General features: G+C 53.8%; 1 protein-coding gene across 1 annotated transcript in view; it reads left to right on the forward strand.

Moving 5' to 3' along the window:
* The first annotated feature begins 2960 nt into the window (after positions 1–2960).
* Positions 2961–21241, forward strand: part of LOC111152834 (cadherin 5) — a 31153-nt gene continuing 12872 nt past the window's right edge. The window contains exons 1-6 of the mRNA XM_022511504.1: positions 2961–3073; positions 13437–13655; positions 17397–17685; positions 18632–18748; positions 19666–19830; positions 20906–21093. Coding sequence (XP_022367212.1) covers positions 13455–13655; positions 17397–17685; positions 18632–18748; positions 19666–19830; positions 20906–21093 — 960 coding nt within the window. The 5' untranslated portion in view covers positions 2961–3073; positions 13437–13454. The remainder of the gene's footprint in view (positions 3074–13436; positions 13656–17396; positions 17686–18631; positions 18749–19665; positions 19831–20905; positions 21094–21241) is intronic.

The raw sequence follows: 21241 nt of genomic DNA on the forward strand, positions 1-21241 counted from the left end.
ACGGTGGGGACGATGACAGCCCCGTCCCCAGGGGCGCCGAGGACTGAAACAGGAGCTCCTGAGAGACAGCCCACCTATTGCCCACACACACAGGCTGTGCTCCCCAGACTTGAGCATCGGGAGGGCTGCGGTTGTGTTCCAGGCCTTCCGGTGCCTCTGCCAGCCATTTGACTCCACCCACCTAGGCTGAGGCCCAGGAATCTGTATTCTCAGCAACCCTCCCCTGGTGATCCGCTGTTGTGCTCATGTAATTGTGTCTTCTTCACTGATCTTTGGACGACTCTGCAAAGTGTGGACAGGTAACCTTTTCCACAGGTAAGGAAAGGCTCAGAGAGGCATGTCGGCTGCTCCACGTCACACAGCCAGTGAGAAGCCAAGGTAGGATCTGAACCAGGTCTGTAGCTCTCCAAGCAGAGCATCACAGGGCCAAGCCGCCAATCATCTTTTGATCCTGGCAGACGCTAGGCAGGTGTCCCGAGGCCTCCCTGCTACACTCCCCAGTCTGCCCCATCACCCCCACTGTCGCTTCCTCTTCCACTGCTAATCAGGTCTCACAGACCATCCCGTTTCCTGCCGGACCACCGGCTGCCTCCTTTGCTCTTAATGGCACTTCCTGGCCTTGTGCCCTCCCAGGACCTCCCCTGCCTACGGAGTGGTTGGAGCAGGGGCTGGGTGGTAGCAGACATTGGGCAGGAGCTCCCCAGGGACCCCAAGTAGCACTAGTCCTCCTCCTGTGGCCTGGACTACCTCTGCACGGTGACACACCCCGGCCCCAGGGGCACGTGCCTGGATGGCCATCCCCTTATACACAGATGACAGGAACAGCAGCCTTCAGGGCAGGGTTGACTTCCCCGTGGACTGGGACCACAAAGGGAACCGGCAGATGGTGCCAAGACAGACCCTGTCCCCATCTGCCACCAGTACCAAATGCAAGACCCAGCAGGAAGTGATGCCAGGCCCTGCCCGGCCCCATGGGCACGTAGACCACACAGCCGGCAGTTAGCACAGGCTGAAGGGGTGCGGGGCCAGGAGAATCAGGCCGAAGGACCAGAGATGGACCTATCCTGGCTCCTCTGGGGCCACCCCCACCCTCCAGCAGGGGAAGGCAGAGTTAAGCCTGTTGGAGAAGAAAACAAGAAAACACTGTGCCTTTGTTTTTTCATTCTGCCAAAAGTGATGGAATGTGCTGGATCCTGTGCAGAGGCCCACCTCAGGACTGTCCTCCTTCCACAGGTCGCTCTGCCCTCTCCAGCATCATTTGTCCTCCCCATATGCTGGACGTTCCCTCAGCACAAACACAGCTTTGAACACACACACACACACACACACCCGTCCCATTTCTTGCTCCTGTTCACTCTAAGTCTTAGGAAAGAGCTGTGATCACACACATCTCCCCCCTTCATCCCCCTTTGCTGACCCCTCTAATCTGCCTTGTATACTCCGTTCTATTTTACCTGCTCTGCCCACAATGGCCCATGACTTCCAGCTTCCAAATCTCCCCTCCCCTCACCCAGGCTGACCCAACAAGACCCTCTCTTCGTCCTCGCCAACTGTCTACAGCCCTGCTCTCTCCCAGCCTTCCCCCTATCTGGATGGGCTCTCCTACAAGATCTACAAATCTGGGAGGCCGGGATCTCCCTCCTGGTAGGTCCATCCACTCCCAGGGTCTCAGGTAAATAAGCCACAAATAAGCTCGGGGCTTCTGAAGCTCATCCCTAGGTCACCCGTAACCTCCCCTCTCCAACTGCCAGCCTGGCATCACCACCTGGGTGTCTAAAAGCCATGCCAAGCTCACTGTGCCCAAAACAGAGAAACATTTACCTCCCCTTCCCAGAAAATATTTTTTCACCCTGTTCCCCACCTCCCTACTCACGCCCGCAGACTGTCCCAGAGCACTTCTGAGCAAGACGCTCCCCCTCTCAGGTCTCTGGTTGCCCCGTCCAATAAAAGATCACGTGTGGGACTTCCCGACCACTCACCCATGGGAAACAGAGGCAACCACTAAGAGGACGGACTCCCACTGCTCACCCTGGGAGAATCCCAATCAGCTGAGCTGGAGCGGGGCCCGGGTACCCGCAGGTTACGAAAGATCCTCCTGTGTCTCTGAGGGTTCACAGAAACTGAGCCCCTCCCGCCTCCAGCTGCTTGGTTCTGATGGACTGATCCCACCTTCGGACTCACTTGGCTCCTATGGCTCTCTCAACAGCCACGTGAGGTTGAGGCTCTGATTATCGCTATCTCCAGATGCGGAAACAGAACATCAGAGGACACGACTGGCTCCACAGTCACGTCAGAAGCAGAGCTAGGACACCTGACTGCACTAGATATTCCCACACCCAAATGCCCCCCAACAAATCCCAGCTGCTACCTTAGATCTAGAACCCATGCCCACCCCCACTAGGGAAAAGGCAATCTGGCCCTCCAGAGCCAAGGGCTGCTGCCTGCTTCCCATCTCCCACCCAGACCACCCCCAAGGCCCCTGAAGCCTCCCCATCGCCCTCAAGTCGACCCCTCTCAGCATGTCAGGGGGCCACCTGGGAAGATCGGGGTCCAAGCCTGAGCTGACCCAGGCTGGATTTTTTGGCTCTGGACACCCCAGCTGGGTAGATAAGCCCCTTAAACTCAGAGTCTCAGTGCCTTGAGCTACAGAATGGGGTGATGACACCTGCCCTGAGGGTTACAAGGAGGATGAACTAAGGGCCTTGGCGGGTGCTGGGCCTAGGGCCCCAGAGCTGAGGCCTGGGGCCAGGGTCTGAGGTGAGCATCCCGGGCCAGATCCAGGCCTAGGCCTCTGTGGGGAGAGCCTGGCCGGGCCGAGGCAGCCGCCCACCACAGAGCCTGCCTATCTGCAGCCAGCCCGGCCCTCACAAAGGAACAATAACAGGAAGCCATCCCAGGGGGAAGTGGGCCAGGGCCAGCTGGAAAACCTGAAGGGGCGGCAGCCAGGCCTCCCTAGTCGGCTGGGTGTGGCTCTCCTCCAAAGGCTATCGGCAGAGCTTCACACACTCCACAGCAGCTCAGCCCCAGAAGGACGGTCGGACGGAACGAGGACACCTCTCAGCCCACGAGCACGGTGAGTGATGAAAGCCCTCACCCCACTTCACCCTAAACCAAACTGAGAGGGTGCTCGGCTTCCCCGTGTATAGTGCGGTTGTTGTCAGGGGTCCCAGGGAAGAGTCATTCCTTGGGGGCAGACCAGGTCTCCTCCAGGCTCAGAGCAGGGCCAGGAGGGTGCGTCTCGTGTTGGCGGCACAGGCACAAATGGGCCTTCTCAGGACTGGGGAGAAGGACATGCTCTCCCACAGGGAGACTCTCCAACTCCGTGTGACTTGAAGGCCCACCGGTTTCCACGGCGCCATGATCGGAGAGGGCGGGAGTCTGTCTGAGTTGCCATCAGAGGCAGAGGATGGGCACCAGGCCTACCCTCCCCTTGTGAGGCCCTCCCCCATGGGAGAGGGCTTACCAAGGCCTGACATTGTCCCTCCTGCCCAAGTTCTATGCTGGCCTTGGGAGAGGAGCCCCAGAAGGGGAGCCCTGAGCCCAGGGCTCTGTCAGCCACTGCCCTCATTTTTAGAACAGGCCTGCTGAGGACCGGCCCTGAGCACCTGAGGCCCTGCCTATGGATCCCTCCCCTCCCTGCCTTGGACACCACGGGGGCCAGGTTAGAGCCATGAGAGCTACAGCCATATGCCCCAAGGTTGGGATCCCACAGCCCTCATATTTCAGGGAAGCCCCCCAAAAGACTTAAATGCAGGCAGTTTAAGGTAAGATCCCCAGATCTACCCCTCCTTCCCATGTTGCTTTGGGAAAATTACTCAGCACCTCTAAACCTCCATGTTCTCGTCTGAACAATGGAGACAGGGACTGATTGCGCCAGCCATCATGGGAACTGGAGGTGGTAAGGATAAAAGGTTCTAAAGATGGAGCTCATGATTCTACTACTGCCAACAAACTCATGAGTTTAGATGCATCCTTTCTCTGCTCCTAGGGTAGGCTACTCGGACTGGGCAAAGTAAGATCGGGAGAGGGTATCTGAACCAGGACTGGCTCCCCAAAGCCCAGACTCTTTCTAGCACCAAGGATTTCCTCCATGTCTCAGGTTTCTCATCTATAAACCAGAGGAAAGCAGCCTTTTCATGAATCAATTATAGGAGGACGTGTCCACACCCAGGAATGGCTCACGGAAGGGGGTCATCAGGAAATCACAGCTGAATGTAGCTATTACCCCAGAGCTGTGAATGTCATCGAGTTTTTGATCCCTGAGGTCAGTCAGTCCCCAGCAGGTGGGGGGTGGGGTGGGGTGCACATGAGAGGCTGTGGGCTCAGCTCTTCCCCTGGCAAGCTCTCCGGCCAAGCTTGTTCCCCGGCCCGTGGACGATGCTGCTGTGTGAAGGGGACAGACAGGAACCCGCAAGAGAAGAAGGGCACTCTGGGGGAGGCAGGAAGCCTGGGCAACTGAGTGGGTTTAGGAAGGCTGCCGTGGCCACAGGCCACAGTGGCCACTTAGAGCAGGAAATGCCAGGAGGGCTGGCGACAGTGATGGCCATGAATGCCAAGACCAGGGACTCTGGCTCCCCTTCAGGTGGTGGGGAGTAGCAGAGACCTGCCATCTTTGGGCCCCAGTCTGGGGGGCAGCAGGTGATCCCCAAGGGGCCCAGGCAGCCCTGCCGATTGCTGCTTACCATTGTAAGGCAGTAGAGGAGGCATCCTCTGGCCTGGCAGGGGTTAAGTTGCCCACCCTGCAGTTTCAACCTGACCAATTGTACTGTGAAACAAGGGCCGGACGCGGAGGCAGGAAACCAGAGGGGCCACATGTATTTTCTTCCAAAGCTGGCTGACTCACAGCTTTGCTGCTGCCTCGGGGACATAAGGTGAACACGGCGGCCAATCACTCTAGAAAAATCTTGGGATTCTTGCCTATGGGGATCCATCCCAGTTACTTCCAGGACCTCTCCCCACCAGCCCCCTCCCCACCATTCCTAAAGCTACTAAAAGAAATCCCGTTTGACAGAGGGGACCGCGGATGCCGAAAGAGACCAAGCAGGCAGTCCCAGGTTACACAGTGAGCATGAGACGGAAGCAAACTAGGAGTGAGGCCACCTCTTTCTGACCCTATAGCCCCACCACACTCCATAGTGAAGCTCGGAGAGGGGAAAAGTCAGGGAGAGTTGAACCTGACAGTTTAAGCCACAGAAGAGGCCATGAGAATAAGTCAGGAGCCAAATGATGCTGGAAGGAATGTTCTAGGAGCCAGGTCCTGCCCTGGGGAGCTTGGGTTCTGGCTAGAGATTCTAAAAAGTCCATCCTAACCCAAGTCCAAACAGATATTGGGTGGAAAAATCCCAGAAGGCTTCCTAGAGGAGGAATACTGAGAGGTCTTAGGTCTGCTCTCTGACCTTCAGTCTTCTATTCTCTCTAGGGCAGGGGATGGACCAAATGGTCCCTGAACTCATTCAGGGACTTCCAGATTATCTGTCTTGGGTCACAGTAACCGTCAGATCCTGGCAGGCACAGATATTGGGAGGAGGGGAAACATGGACCAGGCAGGCAGTGAATGAGATTTCCTTCTGAAGAGGAACAGAGGGGTATAGGAGGTGGGCCCAGAGAAGAACCAGGAAGTGAAGTCAGGTGTGAGCTGGCCAGCCAGGCCCACTGCCATCAGGCTGGAGTGGGTGGGTAGGAAAGAGTCCAGACAACTGCATACCTACTGAGCACCTACTGTATACCAGGTTTCACACCAATGATCTCATTTAATCCTCTTGACCAAGGAGGCAGCTACTGTTGCCTCCTTTACAGATGAGGGATCTGGGGCTCAGAGAGGCAAGGAATGGGCCTAAGGCTACACAGCTCTTGGGCAGCTCAGCCAGTACAAATAGGGAAGCATGTGGGGCTCATTCTGTCGCTCCCAATGACTGTCTCAGAGCCTCAGTCAAAGTCAGGAAGCCCAAAGACGACTGGAAAAACCTCCCTGCTGGGGGGTGAGGGGTGTTGTCTCCTTGAAACTTGGAGCTGCCCCCATTAGAAGACAGGGGGTAGACTGGATAATCCTAGAGCCCAGAAACCCAGCACAAAATTGTTTGAAATCACAAACTAAGTCTGGTGAATTGCTAGTATCTACTTATAAGATTGTACTGAAGATTCAGGGACTGAGTTCAAGTTCAGTGGGAATATATACTGTAATACTGTAATCAGTGATGTCTGCCATGGGTATGGAAAGGGATGACAACCTGTGAGCTCTGTCTGGCCAGGTCTACATAAAAGGTTTCTTGCACAGGGACAGGAGTGTGTTCATCAAAGGACACAAAGAAACTTGCCCTCAAAGAATCAAAATCCTACTGGTGGTATGTCTAATATGATGGGCCAGTAGCGATGCTATTTGGGAAGGAGATTCTTTTGAGCTATACCAAGGGTTGCACCTGCTCTGACCACCCAAGGTCTTGCCTTTAAGTATGAGAATTTATGTTTTAAATCCTGTGAGGAGGGAAGTGGTGACAAGACCAGAACTGGAGACTGAGGCAGGCTGACAGGGAGCAGCGGGGACACTGACACCTCAAAGTCCAGGGCCTTGAGTTCATGTAGCATGATGCTGGGTCAAAGTGGAGACCAGTCCAGAACTCACCAGGTCGGAGACACTCAGGCCAGGAGGCAGAGGCTGTGCTAGGGGCAGGAGTCAAAGAGACCTCATCAAAGAGGCAGCCTGGGGCTTGGAAAGAAGGAGAGCATTTACCCAGGGGACACAGCAAAGTGCATTCCATACAGAGGGAACAGCCTGTGCAAAGGGTCTGCTGGAGAGAGGAAGAGCCACGTGTGTTCCAGAATTGTCTAGCTCTCCCCATGGCTGGAAGGGGCAGGGAGACAGGGGAGAGGAGAGCCAGCAGGATGGGCAGGGGCTATGCCATGCTGGGCCCTGAAACCAGGCTCAGGAACTAGGCTTCATCCTGCAAGGTGTGGGGTGGGGGAGCCAGGGAGGAGTGGTCAGCAGGGGGATAGCACAATCAGCATGAAGGGGAGTCGAGAGAGAGAAGCTGTCAGGAAAACCCTACAGGAAGGAGATTAGGTCTGGGACCCACAGGAGCAGGTCCCTAGCCTGAATTAAGCCACAAACAAGGAAAAAGCCCGAAGGGGTCAGTTCACAGCTGCCTAATCCTGTCCCCCAACACACCCCATCCCGAGGCCCCTAGGGCCTCCCCCTTCATCCTCCCAGTATCTACCAGCTGCCAAGGCCCAGCTGTAAATGCTAGGCATCCCGTGGACAAAATGGGAATCCGGGGATCACTGGCTCCAATCTCTGTCCCAGACTGAGGCTCAAGGTGGTAGGGTGGAAAGCAGTGAGGAGAGCCATCCAGGGCCACACAGGGAGCAGGGGCTCCAGCACTTGCCCTTCCCATAGGCACAGCCCCACATGTTCTGGGCCTTTCTTCCCAAAGCCTGGCCCCAAATCCCTGACCCAGGGCCTCTGGGCTAGAGTCCAGAGCCTGTGGGAGGTTGGGCTGGGACTGATCGTCCTGTCCGCCCTCTGATGCTTTGCCTGGGGCTGGGTTCAGCTGCCCGATCTTGTCCCGGCTGGAGGGGGTGTACTGCATGAGAGCAGAGGGGCCACTCTTCAGGGAAGGTGGGTGAGTGGGGACAGGGGTGTGTACTTACGAAGACTCCGTTGATGGTGTTGTGCGTCCATGTGGTATCCCTGTCATGTGTGTATCCCTGACCCACAAGCTTCCTCTGCCCCACCCCAAAGGGCCCTCCACCCTGCCTGATAACCGCTTCAGGCCTAGACTCAGCCCCTAAAACCTCAGGCTTGAACATTGCTCTGGTCAGGTCAAGGAGCAGGGGGCTGCTGGTACTGGGGGCAGGGCTAGCCCAGCATCACCTGCCAGGCCATCCCACTGAGAGGCTCCTAGCGGGGTCCAGGCTTCCTAGGGTCTATGTAGCTACAAAAGGAGCAGCTCCAGCTCTTCCTTTCCCCTCCCTTTGTCTCCCTCTGTGTCCCCCAAGTCTTTTTTAAACTCACAGAGCTGAGTAGACTTCACAGCGCCTTCGAGACCAAAACTCAGTGACAGATGGAGGCCACAAATAGAAAGGGACCAAAGGGATGTTTGCCTGATGTCCCATAGTAGGTCAGAGAAAAGTAAGACTCCCACCTGGACTGAGACCCTCAGAACAATCTAGGGCCTGCTGGCCCCCACCTCCAGCTTCTTACTCTCCTCCATCAGCACACCACACAATTTAAAACTGGGTATTTTTTATCAAACGGTTAGTATCCCTCCCCATGGGGTTACAGACTGCATTGGCTCCCCACATGTAGTTTGGTGCGGGGCCCACAGCAGGTGCTCAATAAATGTTTGTTGAGTGCCTATGTAAGCCCAGAGCTCTAGATAAGGCTTCCAAAAAGTGGGAACATGTGACTAAAATCCAGGCAGAAGAGAGAGAACGCCAAGTGCAGAGGCCGGGAGGCAGTGACCAAGCCTGGTGGGTTAACGTCCTGTAGGCTGGACTGCTGCCAGAAGCCCACCAAGCACCCCCAGACCCACACAGGAGACAAGTGAGAGGAGCAGATGAGGCACAGGTGCCCACATTTGGCTCAACCTTCAGAGCACCCCTCAGTCCTCAGGCTCAGCCCAGGCCTCTGGATCAAGGGCCCCACCCGCTGTGGACAAAAACATGGAGCCCAGAGCTCTCCACGGCCCCGACCTCCCATATTGGCATAGGTGAGCCCCGCTGTCCCCCAGATTCTCTGAGGCTCCTTGGCCCCTTCTCCTGGGTTCCATGACCGCTCACTCTGGACCACACACCCTGTCCTCTCATTCAGGGCTCCCCAGACCTTCCCAGATTGACAGAGGGCACAGAGGGCCCACCCTCCTCCAGGAATGCATTTGGCCCTGCCCCCAAAAGCCTCCAGCAGGGCTCCAGCGGTGGGGCCCCATCACAAATCCTGCATGACAGGGACCAGGCCTGGCATCTGGCCTCTGCGTGGAGCTGCCAAGCAGGTCCCCTTGCCCCTGAAGGCTGTTGTCAGGCAAGTTCCCGGGGCTCCTCAGCTGGGACTTTCTGAGCAGAGAATTCAATTCCAAACTCCTCGGACCCTCTGCTCATCAGTTGTACCCCAAATTCACCTGGCAGCATTCTGATCACTCCAAAAACTTGGTGAAGATAAACAGCTTATAGCAAGGTGAAGAGCTAAAGGAAGCCTGACCCGGGCTGCAGCTCCGACCACACCTCCAGAGGTGCGGCCAAAGGCAATTCTGCTTCCAGCTGTGGGCACGGCTGACTTCCTCTCCAATAGCAGTAGGGGGAGAGACAATCCTCGACAAGACCCTTCCTCTTGGCCCGCATCTTGGAGGCCAAATTTCTAACACAAAAGGTGAAAGACCCAAATAAATGTGGCTTTTCAGATAGAAAAATCCCTCGGGCCCCTCTGAGTTTGGGTGAGGAAGGAGCCCAGGATTCAGAAAAAGACCTGGGTAAGGGTTCTAGACCTACCACTTCTGAGTTGTTTGTCTCTGTGCCTCGGTTTCTCCCTCTGGGAAATGGGGGCAGTAATTCCTACGTCCTGGAAATAATATGAAAACCAAATGAGACAGCATCTCCGAAAGCTGAGCATGGACAGCTGTTTATCATCATTACACGTGAGTGTCCCCAGAGGGGGAGGCGGCGCGGTGCGGAGAGCAGTATTGGGGTGAAAGGCAGCCTCCGTTCACATCCTGGCTCCATCTCTCACCACCTTATGAGCTGGGATGACTGGGTGTTAAGGAATAAAAATGGTAACTCGACAACTCGGTGAAGCAGACCCGCGTCACAGAGCATTCGTCCACATTTGGGTTCATTGTTAACTAGTGTTTTTTGCAACTACTTCGGAATTCAGGCCTGAAAACCACTCTGACAGGTAGATGCTAGTGCTCCCATTGTACAGATGGTAAAAGCAAGGCTCTGGGCGGTAGAGCGTCTTGTGCACAGTCATGCAGTGACAAGGCAGTGCGGCTGAGGTACAGGAAGCACACTGAGCCCGCGACCGCCACCCTGCGCCACCTGAGCCTGAAGAGGAAAGATCCATGTGTGACGGACTTGTGGCCGGTCTTGGGGAGGAGGGAAGACACAGATAGGGCTCAATGTTCTCCAGAAGGAGAGGGAGCTGTGATTTGAGACTGCAGCGGGACCAGTCAACACTGGGACCAGGCCCAAGCTTGTGCTGCAATGGGGGTACGGTGGCAGAGGCCAGGATGGGGGACCAGCCCAGGGACCCTTTTCATCTCTCCCCGCTCTATCCCACGCTCCAGCAGGCCCCAGTCACTCCACCTCAGAAGCATACCCCAGGGCCCTCCCCTCCTAACCCCAATCTGGTGACAGTGACTGCCGCCTCTGGGTCTCCCTCTCCCAGCCTGCCTCCTCGCCACAGCTACGACCTCTGCAAATCATACCACGTCACTCTCCCACCCTCGTAAGGAAGAGCTCTCTCCCAGGCTGCCCCCACGCAATCTGATGGTACCCATTTCCAATGGCTGAGCCAACAAACTACCCCAAATATGGTGACTTAAAACAACACAATTTATTTCCTTTTCCTCTTACAGTTCTGGAGGGGCCAGGTCTGACACGGGTTTCAGTGGGCTAAAAATCGGGGCTGCGTTCCTCTGGAGATCTAGGGGAGAATCTGTTTCCTAGCCTTTTCTGGCTTCAAGAGGCCGCTCACATTCCTTGGCCACTGGCCACATATCACACCAATTTCTGTCTCCACTGTCACATCTCCTTTTACCTGGTTCTGACCTTCTTGCCTTCATCTTTTAAGGACACTGGAATTATATTATGCATAACATGGTGCACATAATCCACCCTCTCTCAAGATCCTTCACTTCATCATATCTGCTCAAAGTCCTTTTGTCATAGAAAGTAACTTATTCACAGATTCCAAGGAATTCAGACATGGACATCTTTGGGGGGCTTTCCCTCAGCCTACCACACTGACCTCATCACCTCTTCCTATGTCTCACCCCTTGTTGCTCATTTCTATCTGACCCAGGGCTTCTTTTGGTTCTTCAAGCACCCCACCTATTTTTCTACCTCAGGGCCTTCGCACATGTTGGTCCATCTGCTTAGAAAGACTTTCTTTCCTCTGGTACTCCTAAGACTAACACCAAGGTGCTGGTTTAAGTGTCATCTCTCTGATAGGCCTCCCCTGACCTCAGCCAGCCACCCTCTCTCTGAGTTGCACCCCCCAGTGTAACACTAGCTGGCATTTTCTTAACTTGCTTATTTTCCTGGTGTTCCCACTAGAGCGTGCACTCCCTGAGGTCAATCCCATGTGCCTTGCTTACTGCTGTACCCCAGTGCCCATTTTGGAACCCATGTATAGTAGGTACTCAGTACCCATTTGGCTCAGTGCATGGGTTCGCACTCCACCTTGTCTAAAGGCCTGAGGATTCTCTCTCCGTTTCTCAGTTTCACTTCTGTTTGTTTTACTTTTTCATATTTGAGTCACTTCTCACTTGGGAGGAAGAAAGAACCAAGACTCGAAGTTCCTTTGTAGGCAGAAAAGGAAATAACCCTCCAGGCCTGAGTCTGGCAATGTTGGGGCAGGGGCATGCCAGCCACGTCCCCTGAGTCAGGACCAGCTTCCTGGCCAGCACTCCCAACATCCCCAAATCTTTAATCGCTGCCTTCCTCCCACCTAGAGGGGCTACCCTCTCCATGTCCTACTCTCAAAAGACAGCAAGCCTCCTTCAGTTCCACCACCTCATAACTGAGGAAACTGAGACCCAGAACCTCTCCCCAGGCACATGGCATGTGCGTTCACTGACAAGCTCCAGTGTTCTGTCCCACCCAAGCCTGGGAGCCCGCTTCCTCCTGGGCCAGCAGCAGGGACCACAGGGTGGGGGCCTCAGATGCTAAGATCAGCAGACCCAGAGGCCAGGCTAGCCCAGCACAGACATCCTGGGCTCTCACTGAGGACAGCCTGGCGCCAGCGTCTTAGAGGAAATGTTACTAGAGTTTACAGAACTCCTGTAATGTGCAAAATCCAGGCTCTCCCTCAGGCCAAGATGGGGGACAACCCAGGTGGCAGCCTCCTATCCAGGATCCTGTGGTCCTTGTCTCTCTCCAAGCAGAAACCCTGGTTCCCACTCCCACCCATATGTCCTCTGACCCTGAACTTACCCAGGAGCCACAGATGAGTGACGTGGGGACCCAGCATGAGTAGACTAATGGGATCAGGGTTGAGAGAGCATAATGATAACCAGAGTCACAGCCTTCACCTACCAGAGGGGAGTGGGGAGAAACCTCCCTTCCTGGAATTCAGGATGAAACCAGGCTGTGATTTCTGGGTGACCCAAGATTCTGGTCCAGGCTGATTTCCTGTCCCCAGAGCTGCCATTTAGGGTCTGCAAGCACACTGGGCCCTGTGCTTAAGGCCTGTTTTCATGTTCTTCTGTATCTATCTTGAAATTCTTAATACTTTTTGAACAAAGGGCCCCACACTTCCATTTAACACTGGGCTGCACAAACTATGAAGCCAGTCCTGTGAGCCCAGCCTCTCAATCCCCTACCCTCCCCCACTCCTGTTCTTGTAATAGTTACTAAACTGATCACCAACTGTGAGCTCTGGGCCTGGTGAGGGCCTGACCCTCCAGGTTAAGACACTGGGGTTTCCTAAGGACTTTCTGAATACAGCATCAAAGCAAAAGTGCCACAGGGGCTCTCCTGCTGGCGGGGGTGGGGAGGGCATGTTTGCGCAGAGGCGTCTTGAAGTCCCACCCCATAGCAGCTGTGAGGACAAGAGAGGGCAGTGGGAGAAAACACGACCTTTGGGGCCAGGCAGACTTAGTTCGAGTCTCGCTCTGCGGCTCACAGTCTGGGATCTCAGGAATGTTAACTAAACCCCTCTGCTCCTCGGCTTGTTGGTCATGTGAGGGTTATAATTAATCCACTTCGAGAGTAACCAGGAAAATTAAATGAGATGACACACGTAAAGCCCTGCTGCACAGTGTCAGGCTTGTAATAAGTACTTGATAAGTGATAGCTGTTGAGGTCAGACACCAAGGCTCCATCCCCCGCCCCACCACTCGCTCTGGTGGGAACTTAACGTCTTGTGTGTAAAAGGAGGGTTATGGGGTGTCATAGCACAGGGCTTTGGGAGCTCCCATCAGCAACCACATCACCCTCTCCTCCAGAAAAACCTTCCGTCCAGCCCTTCAGGGGGTCCCTCGGTCACCTGTACTCGCCTCCAGACCAGCGCACGTGAACTTCAGGAGAAGGGGTTTCTGCGTCTGCCTCCCTCCCCCAGACCGGGAGCAAGTGGGGGCGGGGCAGGAACAGCGTCTGGTTGTGCCGGTATGAGCAGAGAGGAAAGGACAGCAGAGTGAACATAAGGGAAGTTCCCTCAGCAGCAGGCAGCAGCTCACATGCCGGAGTATGACCGCCACGCCTTGGCGGTGTCCCCACTCTTTCCCCAGATCGGCGCCTCTCAGAAGATGCAGGTGCTCGTGCTGCTGCTCGCCTCGGTGGGCACCTGCCTGGACCCGCTGGTGGTGGCGGCAACAGACCCCAGCCCTGTCCGACCGGACCCCCCCGGCGTGCTGCGCACCCACCAGCGCCAGAAGAGAGACTGGATTTGGAACCAGATGCACATCGATGAAGAGAAAAACACCTCACTGCCCCATTATGTGGGCAAGGTAAGGCTCGGGCCCCAGAGCAGGTGCAGCATCAGGAGCAGGTGGCCCGCAATGATGGTGGCAGCGGGACAGCTGGTGACACACACTGTCCTGGCTGGCAGGGTGCGGCCGGTGGCTGTGAAGGTAATGGTGGTAGAGCAGACAGAGCTTGTGGAAGGGGTCATGACACCGAAGGGAAAGGTGGTGGTGGTGACAGGGAAGGGAAGATGGTGCCCCAGCAGCTGGGGGTGGGGCCGACCAGGGAAGCTCCACGCACAGCCTGCCCAGACCAGCCGGCTGACTGTGCCCACGGGCTCCTTGGGCTCCCTAGAATGGCTGGGAAATGTCAATGCCTCGGGATGGCCTCTCAGAGAGAAAGATGCGTGACCAGGGTCACATGGTAAGACTCAGACAGAGCCCGAGGAGAACCAACCCCAGGAAAGCGCAGGGTTCCTGACTTCCAACACAAACGTGAACTCTGCATCACAGAGGAAAATGTCATCAACCCACCTACATCTTTCCCAATGGGATAACTGTGCCATGAATCAGCCACTGACGAGGACGGCCAGCCCCGAGGAAAATCTGCGGGGAGAGGAAGGGAGAGCCCGCAGAAAGCGGAAGCCACCTGGCTCATGCATAGCCCTGACATGGAAACCTTCAGAGGGCTCTCCTCTCCCAAGGGTCTTCGAGCAGCAGGAAGAGCGTCAGGCCTGCCATCATCTGCCAAGAGCGTTCACTTGGCACCTGGCATGGGGCCAGGGGACAGAGAAGCCACAAGCAGTCCCCACCCTGGGGAGGAACAGGGTGCCTGGGAGAGGCAAGGACAAGTTTCCAAGGATCGCCTCCTGGCTCCCAAAGACGTAATCTGAGGGAAGGAAATCTCTGTTTATCAAGGCCACAGTCCCGAGCCTTTGTTTACAGATTGGTTGGACAATGGGAGTGAGCCCTGAGCAGCTTTCTGAATCCATAAACATGGGTCAGCATGGCTTTCAGCATTAAGATGTTATATCCAAATATACTGATAATTAAAAAAAAGAGAGAGCGCGCACGCTCCCAGAAACCCATACTCTCAGACTATGAGGAAAATAGCAGATAAATTCCAGTAGAGAAGCATCCTACAAAATACCTGACCAGTACCCGTCAAAACTGTCAAGGTCATCAAAAACACTGAAAGTCTGAGAAATTGTCATAGCCAAGAGGAACCCAAAGAAACATGATGACTAGATGTAATGGGGTATCCTGGATAGGTTCCTAGAGCGGAGAAAGGACATGAAGCAAAAACTGAGGGCATCCGTATGAATGATGGACCCCAGTCACTACAAATGTATCGGGACTGGCCCACTAATGAGAACAAAGGCACCATACTAACATAACATCAACATAAAACGTTGATAATCGTGGAAACTGGGAGCAGGATGCATGAGAACTCTCTGTCTTATCTTCTCAATTTTCTTATAAATCTAAAACTGTTCTAAAAAATAAAGTGTTGGAGGGAAGGAGCTTATATTCCAATGACATCTTATGCAGAATTCCAATAAAATAGGTCAAAGCTCAGTCGCTCCCCATCACTACCCCTGCCCCTGTGGGTCCTAATGCACCAACCCCCACCCAGAACCAAGTTTGGAACTACCAACTAACCCTAAGCAACTCGCACAGAGTCCCAGACTGTCCCTTCTCCTTGAATCCCCACTGTTCCCCCGAGCCACAGGCTGCAGAGCTGGGGCGTTTGCTTCTTGTCTCCTGACCCACTGTTCAACATACATCCTGGCCCCTGGGTCTTGGGACCCCCTTATGAACCCGCGGGGACCCAGTACACCAAGGCCCTCCCAGCTCTGCTCCACCCAAGGTGGAGGCCCTCACGCCGTCTCCACTTCCTCACCTTGCAGACTCTTCTCTAAGCTGTCCTCTGGCTTTCCACCCCACCTCCTGCCCCGATGCTGCTCTCAACCAGGGCTCTGGGGTTGCATTGCTGCTCAAGCCTAGGGATGCCTTCTAGCCTCACGGGATTTGACCACACCCTTCTTGACACTCCTTCTTCTGTCCTGACACCCACTCTTTCTTGGTTCTCCTCATCAGACACCTTTACTCAAGGCTCTTGCTCCCTGGACCCATATGGCCCTGTCTCGGAGTCTCAGCCCTGGGAGCGGGAACGGAGTCTGGATTACCCCTGTGCTTCCAGCATCCTGCCTAGCAACTTTTAGGCAACTGATTTATACATTTTTAATTGAATTGAACTGCATTTTCTTAAATATTCTAATCATCTATGAGAGTACCACTGTACATGCATGAAATATGATACTCTTATGTTCCTTAAAGTCTGTTTCTAAGATTCTATAAATGAAATGTTTAGCACTTCTACCCTAATATCTTTTAACATATGGATATACCATAAATAATAACATGTATTTATTGAGAGCCTGTGCAAATGGCTTTACGTACATTAGCTTCCAAATCTTTTTCTAATCTTGTTCTTGCGGCATCTGGGGGGCTCCAGTCAGTTAAGCATCTGCCTTTAGCTCAGGTCATGCTCTCAGGGTCCTGAAATCAAACCCTACGCTGGGCTCCATGTTCAGTAGGAAGTCTGCTTCCCCCTCTGACCCTCCCCTATCTTGTGCTCTCTCTTTCTCTCTCACTCTCAAATAAACAAATAAAATCTTTAAAAAATTATTTTAAAAGATAAATTTTAGTCCCTAGGGCACTAATACTATGTGGTACAAAGGAAAAATGTTCTTATTACAATGGGAAATCCTGAGTTAAAGCTCATTAGTTTTCTTCTATAGGGCTATGCATTGTAAATCTCCAAGAAGAGAACACTTTATGTACCGTTCCAAAACTAAATTGACTGGAATCGGTAGTTTGCTGATAAATGTCTGACAACTGGTTCTCCAGGAGAAAAAGTCCTGATTCACAGCATTTGCTCATTTCCATGTGTAAATACTTTCACTATGTCTGTTTCAAGGTCCTAACTTAATGGCACCAAAGACAGAGTTGTGAAAAGATATGTATTAACACCGCACCGTGTGGTATTTCCATCATTCAACACAGACATAACCTCAAGACCATAGTAAAATGTAGTACAATCATGAGAAAGCAATGAATTTTGAGTAGGCTATCTTTGCTTTTAATAGGATTCATTTAATTGATAAGTTTATATAACTGAACTTTTAAGAACGGCTGTGTTTAACACCAGCTCACAAACCTTCCTAAAGATGTAAGTTGGCTAGCCGGTGCCAGCCATCTCCTAGCTCACTGGAATGGAATTTTCGTGTGGAACAGCAAAAGACTCTGGAATTCACTTTTGAAAGCACCGTTCTGCTCATTAGAGGAGCTCAACATATAGAAGCGATATCCCCACTTTACAATGAGGTTACCACAACTCAGAAAGCTTAAGTGACTAGTAAGGGGCAGCATATCCCTTGCCTTCCATTGGCAGAAAGTACACTCTTTCCCTCAAAAATCTTTTTGCAAGCACCTACGACATTCCAAGTGCTGTTCTGGGCATAAGAGGGCAGCAGGCTGGGCAAGCGCCGCGGGTGTAGTGTTCGCAGGGACCTGGCTGAGAACACGCACTAAAGACCAGTCGGAGACACTTGTGAAAGCTGCAAGTGCCACACTTAGACTCCCTGGCCAGCACCACACACGTGTACACACACAGGAACAACCATGCAGGTGTGCATGTACACACCGACATACCTACGTGCATCGACTCATGCACGTAGCCACCCCGCCCATCCTCCGCTCATGGCACCTCTTTTTTCCTAGATCAAATCGAGTGTGAACCGCAAGAACGCCAAGTATGTGCTCAAAGGAGAGTCTGTGGGCAAGGTCTTCCGAGTCAGGGAGGACACAGGGGACGTGTATGCCTTCGAGAGGCTGGACAGGGAGAAGATCCCTGAGTACCACCTTACTGCCCTGGTGGTAGACAAGAATACCAACAAGAACCTCGAGTCTCCTTCCAGCTTCACCATCAAAGTTCATGACGTGAATGACAACTGGCCTGTATTCACGCACCGGCTGTTCAACGCGTCTGTGCCGGAGATGTCAGCTGTGGGTATGTGCCCTGTTTGTACCGTCCCCTCCTCTCCCGCTCATCCGCGGCCTGAAGGCACTTCTCCCATCCGCAACTTCACTGCCTGGGGTCAGGATTTAGTGAGTTCAGTGAAGGTGCTATTTTATGTGGCTTGAAAGAAACACTGGCCTGGCCCCTAGTCATGGACTGAGTCCTGACCCTGATCATGGACTGAGTCCTGACCCTGATCATAACTGAGCCTTGACCATCAGAGACACACATTTCACTACTCTTCGGAGCAAAGCCCACCCACTGCTCTGGCTCAGGACTAGCACTCTAAAAGCATAGCCTTCACCCAGGAAGAATACCAACTTGGCCACTACAGTGAGAAGTCACCTCTAGGAGCCACGCAGGAGTGGAGGGGGAGGACCGCAGCCCTCACCCCCAAGTGCAGCACCAGCCCGTACCCCAGGCCTCTCCAAGTTACTACTTCCTCAATTCCATCCTCAGCCTCTAGTAGGTACCAGAAAAGGGCTCCCTTCTCCACTGCTTGGTCCAAGGTTCCCAGCCAAGAACCTGGGAGATCTTAACAGATCTTCTTATAAAGTATGGGGATCTTGGAGTTCAAGAGAAACAGAGATGTAGCACTCACCCCTGAGGGACACCCTCCCATTCCTTTGTTCTCCACCGCCACTCTCCTCTACTTCTCCTCATGAACCCACCTGTCCGTCCCCTCCCTCATTTCTCCCATGACTAAAAACCACCTGCTCTCTGCCTCCTTCAAAGACGACCAGGCTGGACCTCCAGCACTATCAGCACTCATCGCCCATGCAAGCTCCTAAGAACACAAAGCAGCCTTTTCTCCCAGCCAGGACTCTGGGGGAGGTGGGTTCAGGGAACAGCCTGGGCCCCCTAACTGTCCTCATCCGGGAACGGGGCGAGGGGCTAGCAGTCCCAAGGCAATAACCCCTGGATGCTCTTTCCTCAGGGACCTCTGTCATCCGTGTGACGGCTGTTGATGCAGATGACCCCACTGTGGCAGACCATGCCTCTGTCATGTACCAAATCCTGAAGGGAGAAGAACATTTTGCTATCGATGGCTCCGGTCTGTGTTACTAACCCTCCGGGGTGGGCACTGGCTTGGGGCGGGGTAGGGTGGATACTCCAGGTGCAGCCGCTGAGGGATCTAGTCACAGAGGTGTCACCTACCACCCAAGCACACTATCCTACAGAAACAGTTGCTTATACCTGTTTAGACAAGGTGGCTGGTGAGGGCAGAAGGAAGCAGACCGCTGCCCAAACACGGACTCCAGTCCAGGAAACAAACCCAGGACCCAAGCTGTGACACGAGCAGCAGAGAGAGTGCTGGTTAGCAGCTCTGTGTGTAGGGAAGGACCAATCCAGTTTCCCAACCCAGTACTGCTACTGCTGCTCACACACTCTAAGGAAACCTCAGGCAAGTCAACTAACCTCCGCGAGCCTTAGTTCCCTCATCCTGAAGACGGGAAAATGTATATCCATTTTGCACGGCAGCTGTGAAGTTTGAATGAAATAAAGTATAGAGAACACATGGCCCATAGTAAGTATCTACTCGGGGTAACTTTAAAAACCGTGAGGACTGAGTTTAGGGGGCAAGAAAGAAGTCCAGGTGGTCAGGCCGGGGCACACTATCTTTCGGAAGGACGGCAAGTACAACACAGCACAGAGACCGCCACAACCGATGATCACGGCAGGCCCCACTAATCCATCACAGCACTCCTCCCCCTCGAAGCCTCGCCGTGCGCTCAAACTTTCTCAACACCATGCTCCACACAGCTCAGACTCCTTGGGCAGCTTTGGTCCAGCAGTGCCGGGTGTGAAGGGTTGGGGTGGGGGGTCAGCCAGTGGTTCGCAGCCCTGGCTGCACAGTGGAATCACCTGGGAGATTTTAAGTCAGGGGTGCTCTCCGGAGAGGGCCCACGCACCAGTATTTTCTAAAAAACCTTCCAAGTAACATGGCTCCTGCTGGGACACTTTTTGCAGGACTCATTTTCACGACAACCAAAACCCTGGACCGAGAGATGCAGGCCAAGTATGAGATCGTGGTTGAAGCGCGAGATGCCCAGGGCCTCCGTGGGGAGTCAGGCACAGCTACGGTACTGGTCACTCTGCAGGACATCAATGACAATTTCCCCATCTTCACCCAGGGTGAGCTCTTCCCCCAGGGCCCTAGGGAGAATGAGGGCTGGGAGAATCCAGACTCAGTGACCTCGGTGTCTTGTGGAGAAGCCCAGAGTCCATCTACCTCTCCCTTGACCCCAGGGGGTGCTCAAGCCCAGTAAAGTCACTTTGGTGCTAGGAGAGGCTCTGCTCTGTAGCCCTGTGCACATTCCCAAGGCTATCCAAATGCCATCTGCCACAGTGCCCTCACAGACCACAGGGAAATCACGCTCCCTGCTGTGCCCCCCGCACCGTGCCCTGAACCCCACTACGAGAGTGAACCTGTTTCACCCAGTTTCTATGGGCTTGGAAAAGTCCAGGCCCTAGCTAGAGAATCCCTGGGAGCAGGGATTATGGCAACGTTCCATATCCAGAGCTGAGGCTGGGCCCTGAGCCCACCCACAGACTGATTCTCTCCCCCGAAAAAAGTGCCTGACAAGAGCTTTTCCAATGCCCTCGTTAGGGCTGGGGAAGAAAGTCAGATGGTTCATCACTTGTACCCTCCTGTGCTGAGGTGTAATTCAGAGGCTTAGCCATCCCAAGGAGAGCCTGAAGTGGCCTCAATGTACACGAGAGGCGCTTGCTAACGGTATGACTTGTCTCTCGTCAAATGACAGGCCCTGGGGCGCCTAGGTGGCTCAATGGGTTAGAGCCTCTGCCTTTGGCTCAGGTCATGATCTCAAGGTCCTGGGATCCAGCCCTGCGTCGGGCTCTCTGCTCAGCAGGAAGCCTGCTTCCCACTCTCTCTCTGCCTGCCTCTCTGCCTACTTGTGATCTCTGTCAAATAAATAAATAAAATATTTTTTAAAAATTAAAAAAAAATGACATGCCCCTAGTAGAGCACCTAGCATACAGTAGGTGCTCAATTACTATTCATTAAATCAATGGACAGATAGAACAGAACCTCTTTGCCCTGGGACCCCAAATTCCAAAGGTGCTATTACTATTGTTATTATTTTATTGTGTACAATTCCTGTATAAAATGTATTAGGATAGTATAAGGGACATTTACCTTGTCTATCTCATTAACTCAATGCCCTTGGGGGCGCCCTATTCGCATCAGCCAAGTACACATTTGCCGTGCCTGAAGACATCCGCGTAGGCAGCTCCTTGGGCTCTCTGTTCGTTGAGGACCCAGACGAGCCCCAGAACCGGATGACCAAGTACAGCATCGTACAGGGTGAATACAGGGACACCTTCACCATTGAGACGGACCCCAACCACAACGAGGGCATCATCAAACCCATGAAGGTTTGTGGGCATGCAGCTGTGACATCAGATGTGGGGTTTGGGGTTCCCTGCATTCCCAGGACTCACCCAGGGGCTGCTCCAAGGTCGGAGGCCATCAAAGATGTACATTCTGGGTCAGCTCAGAACTGGCCACGTGCTCTTAGAGCTC

This window comes from Enhydra lutris, unplaced genomic scaffold (assembly GCF_002288905.1).
Source record: "Enhydra lutris kenyoni isolate GAN:26980312 unplaced genomic scaffold, ASM228890v2 scaffoldscaffold30, whole genome shotgun sequence".
In the NCBI taxonomy this organism is placed as follows: Eukaryota; Metazoa; Chordata; class Mammalia; order Carnivora; family Mustelidae; genus Enhydra; species Enhydra lutris.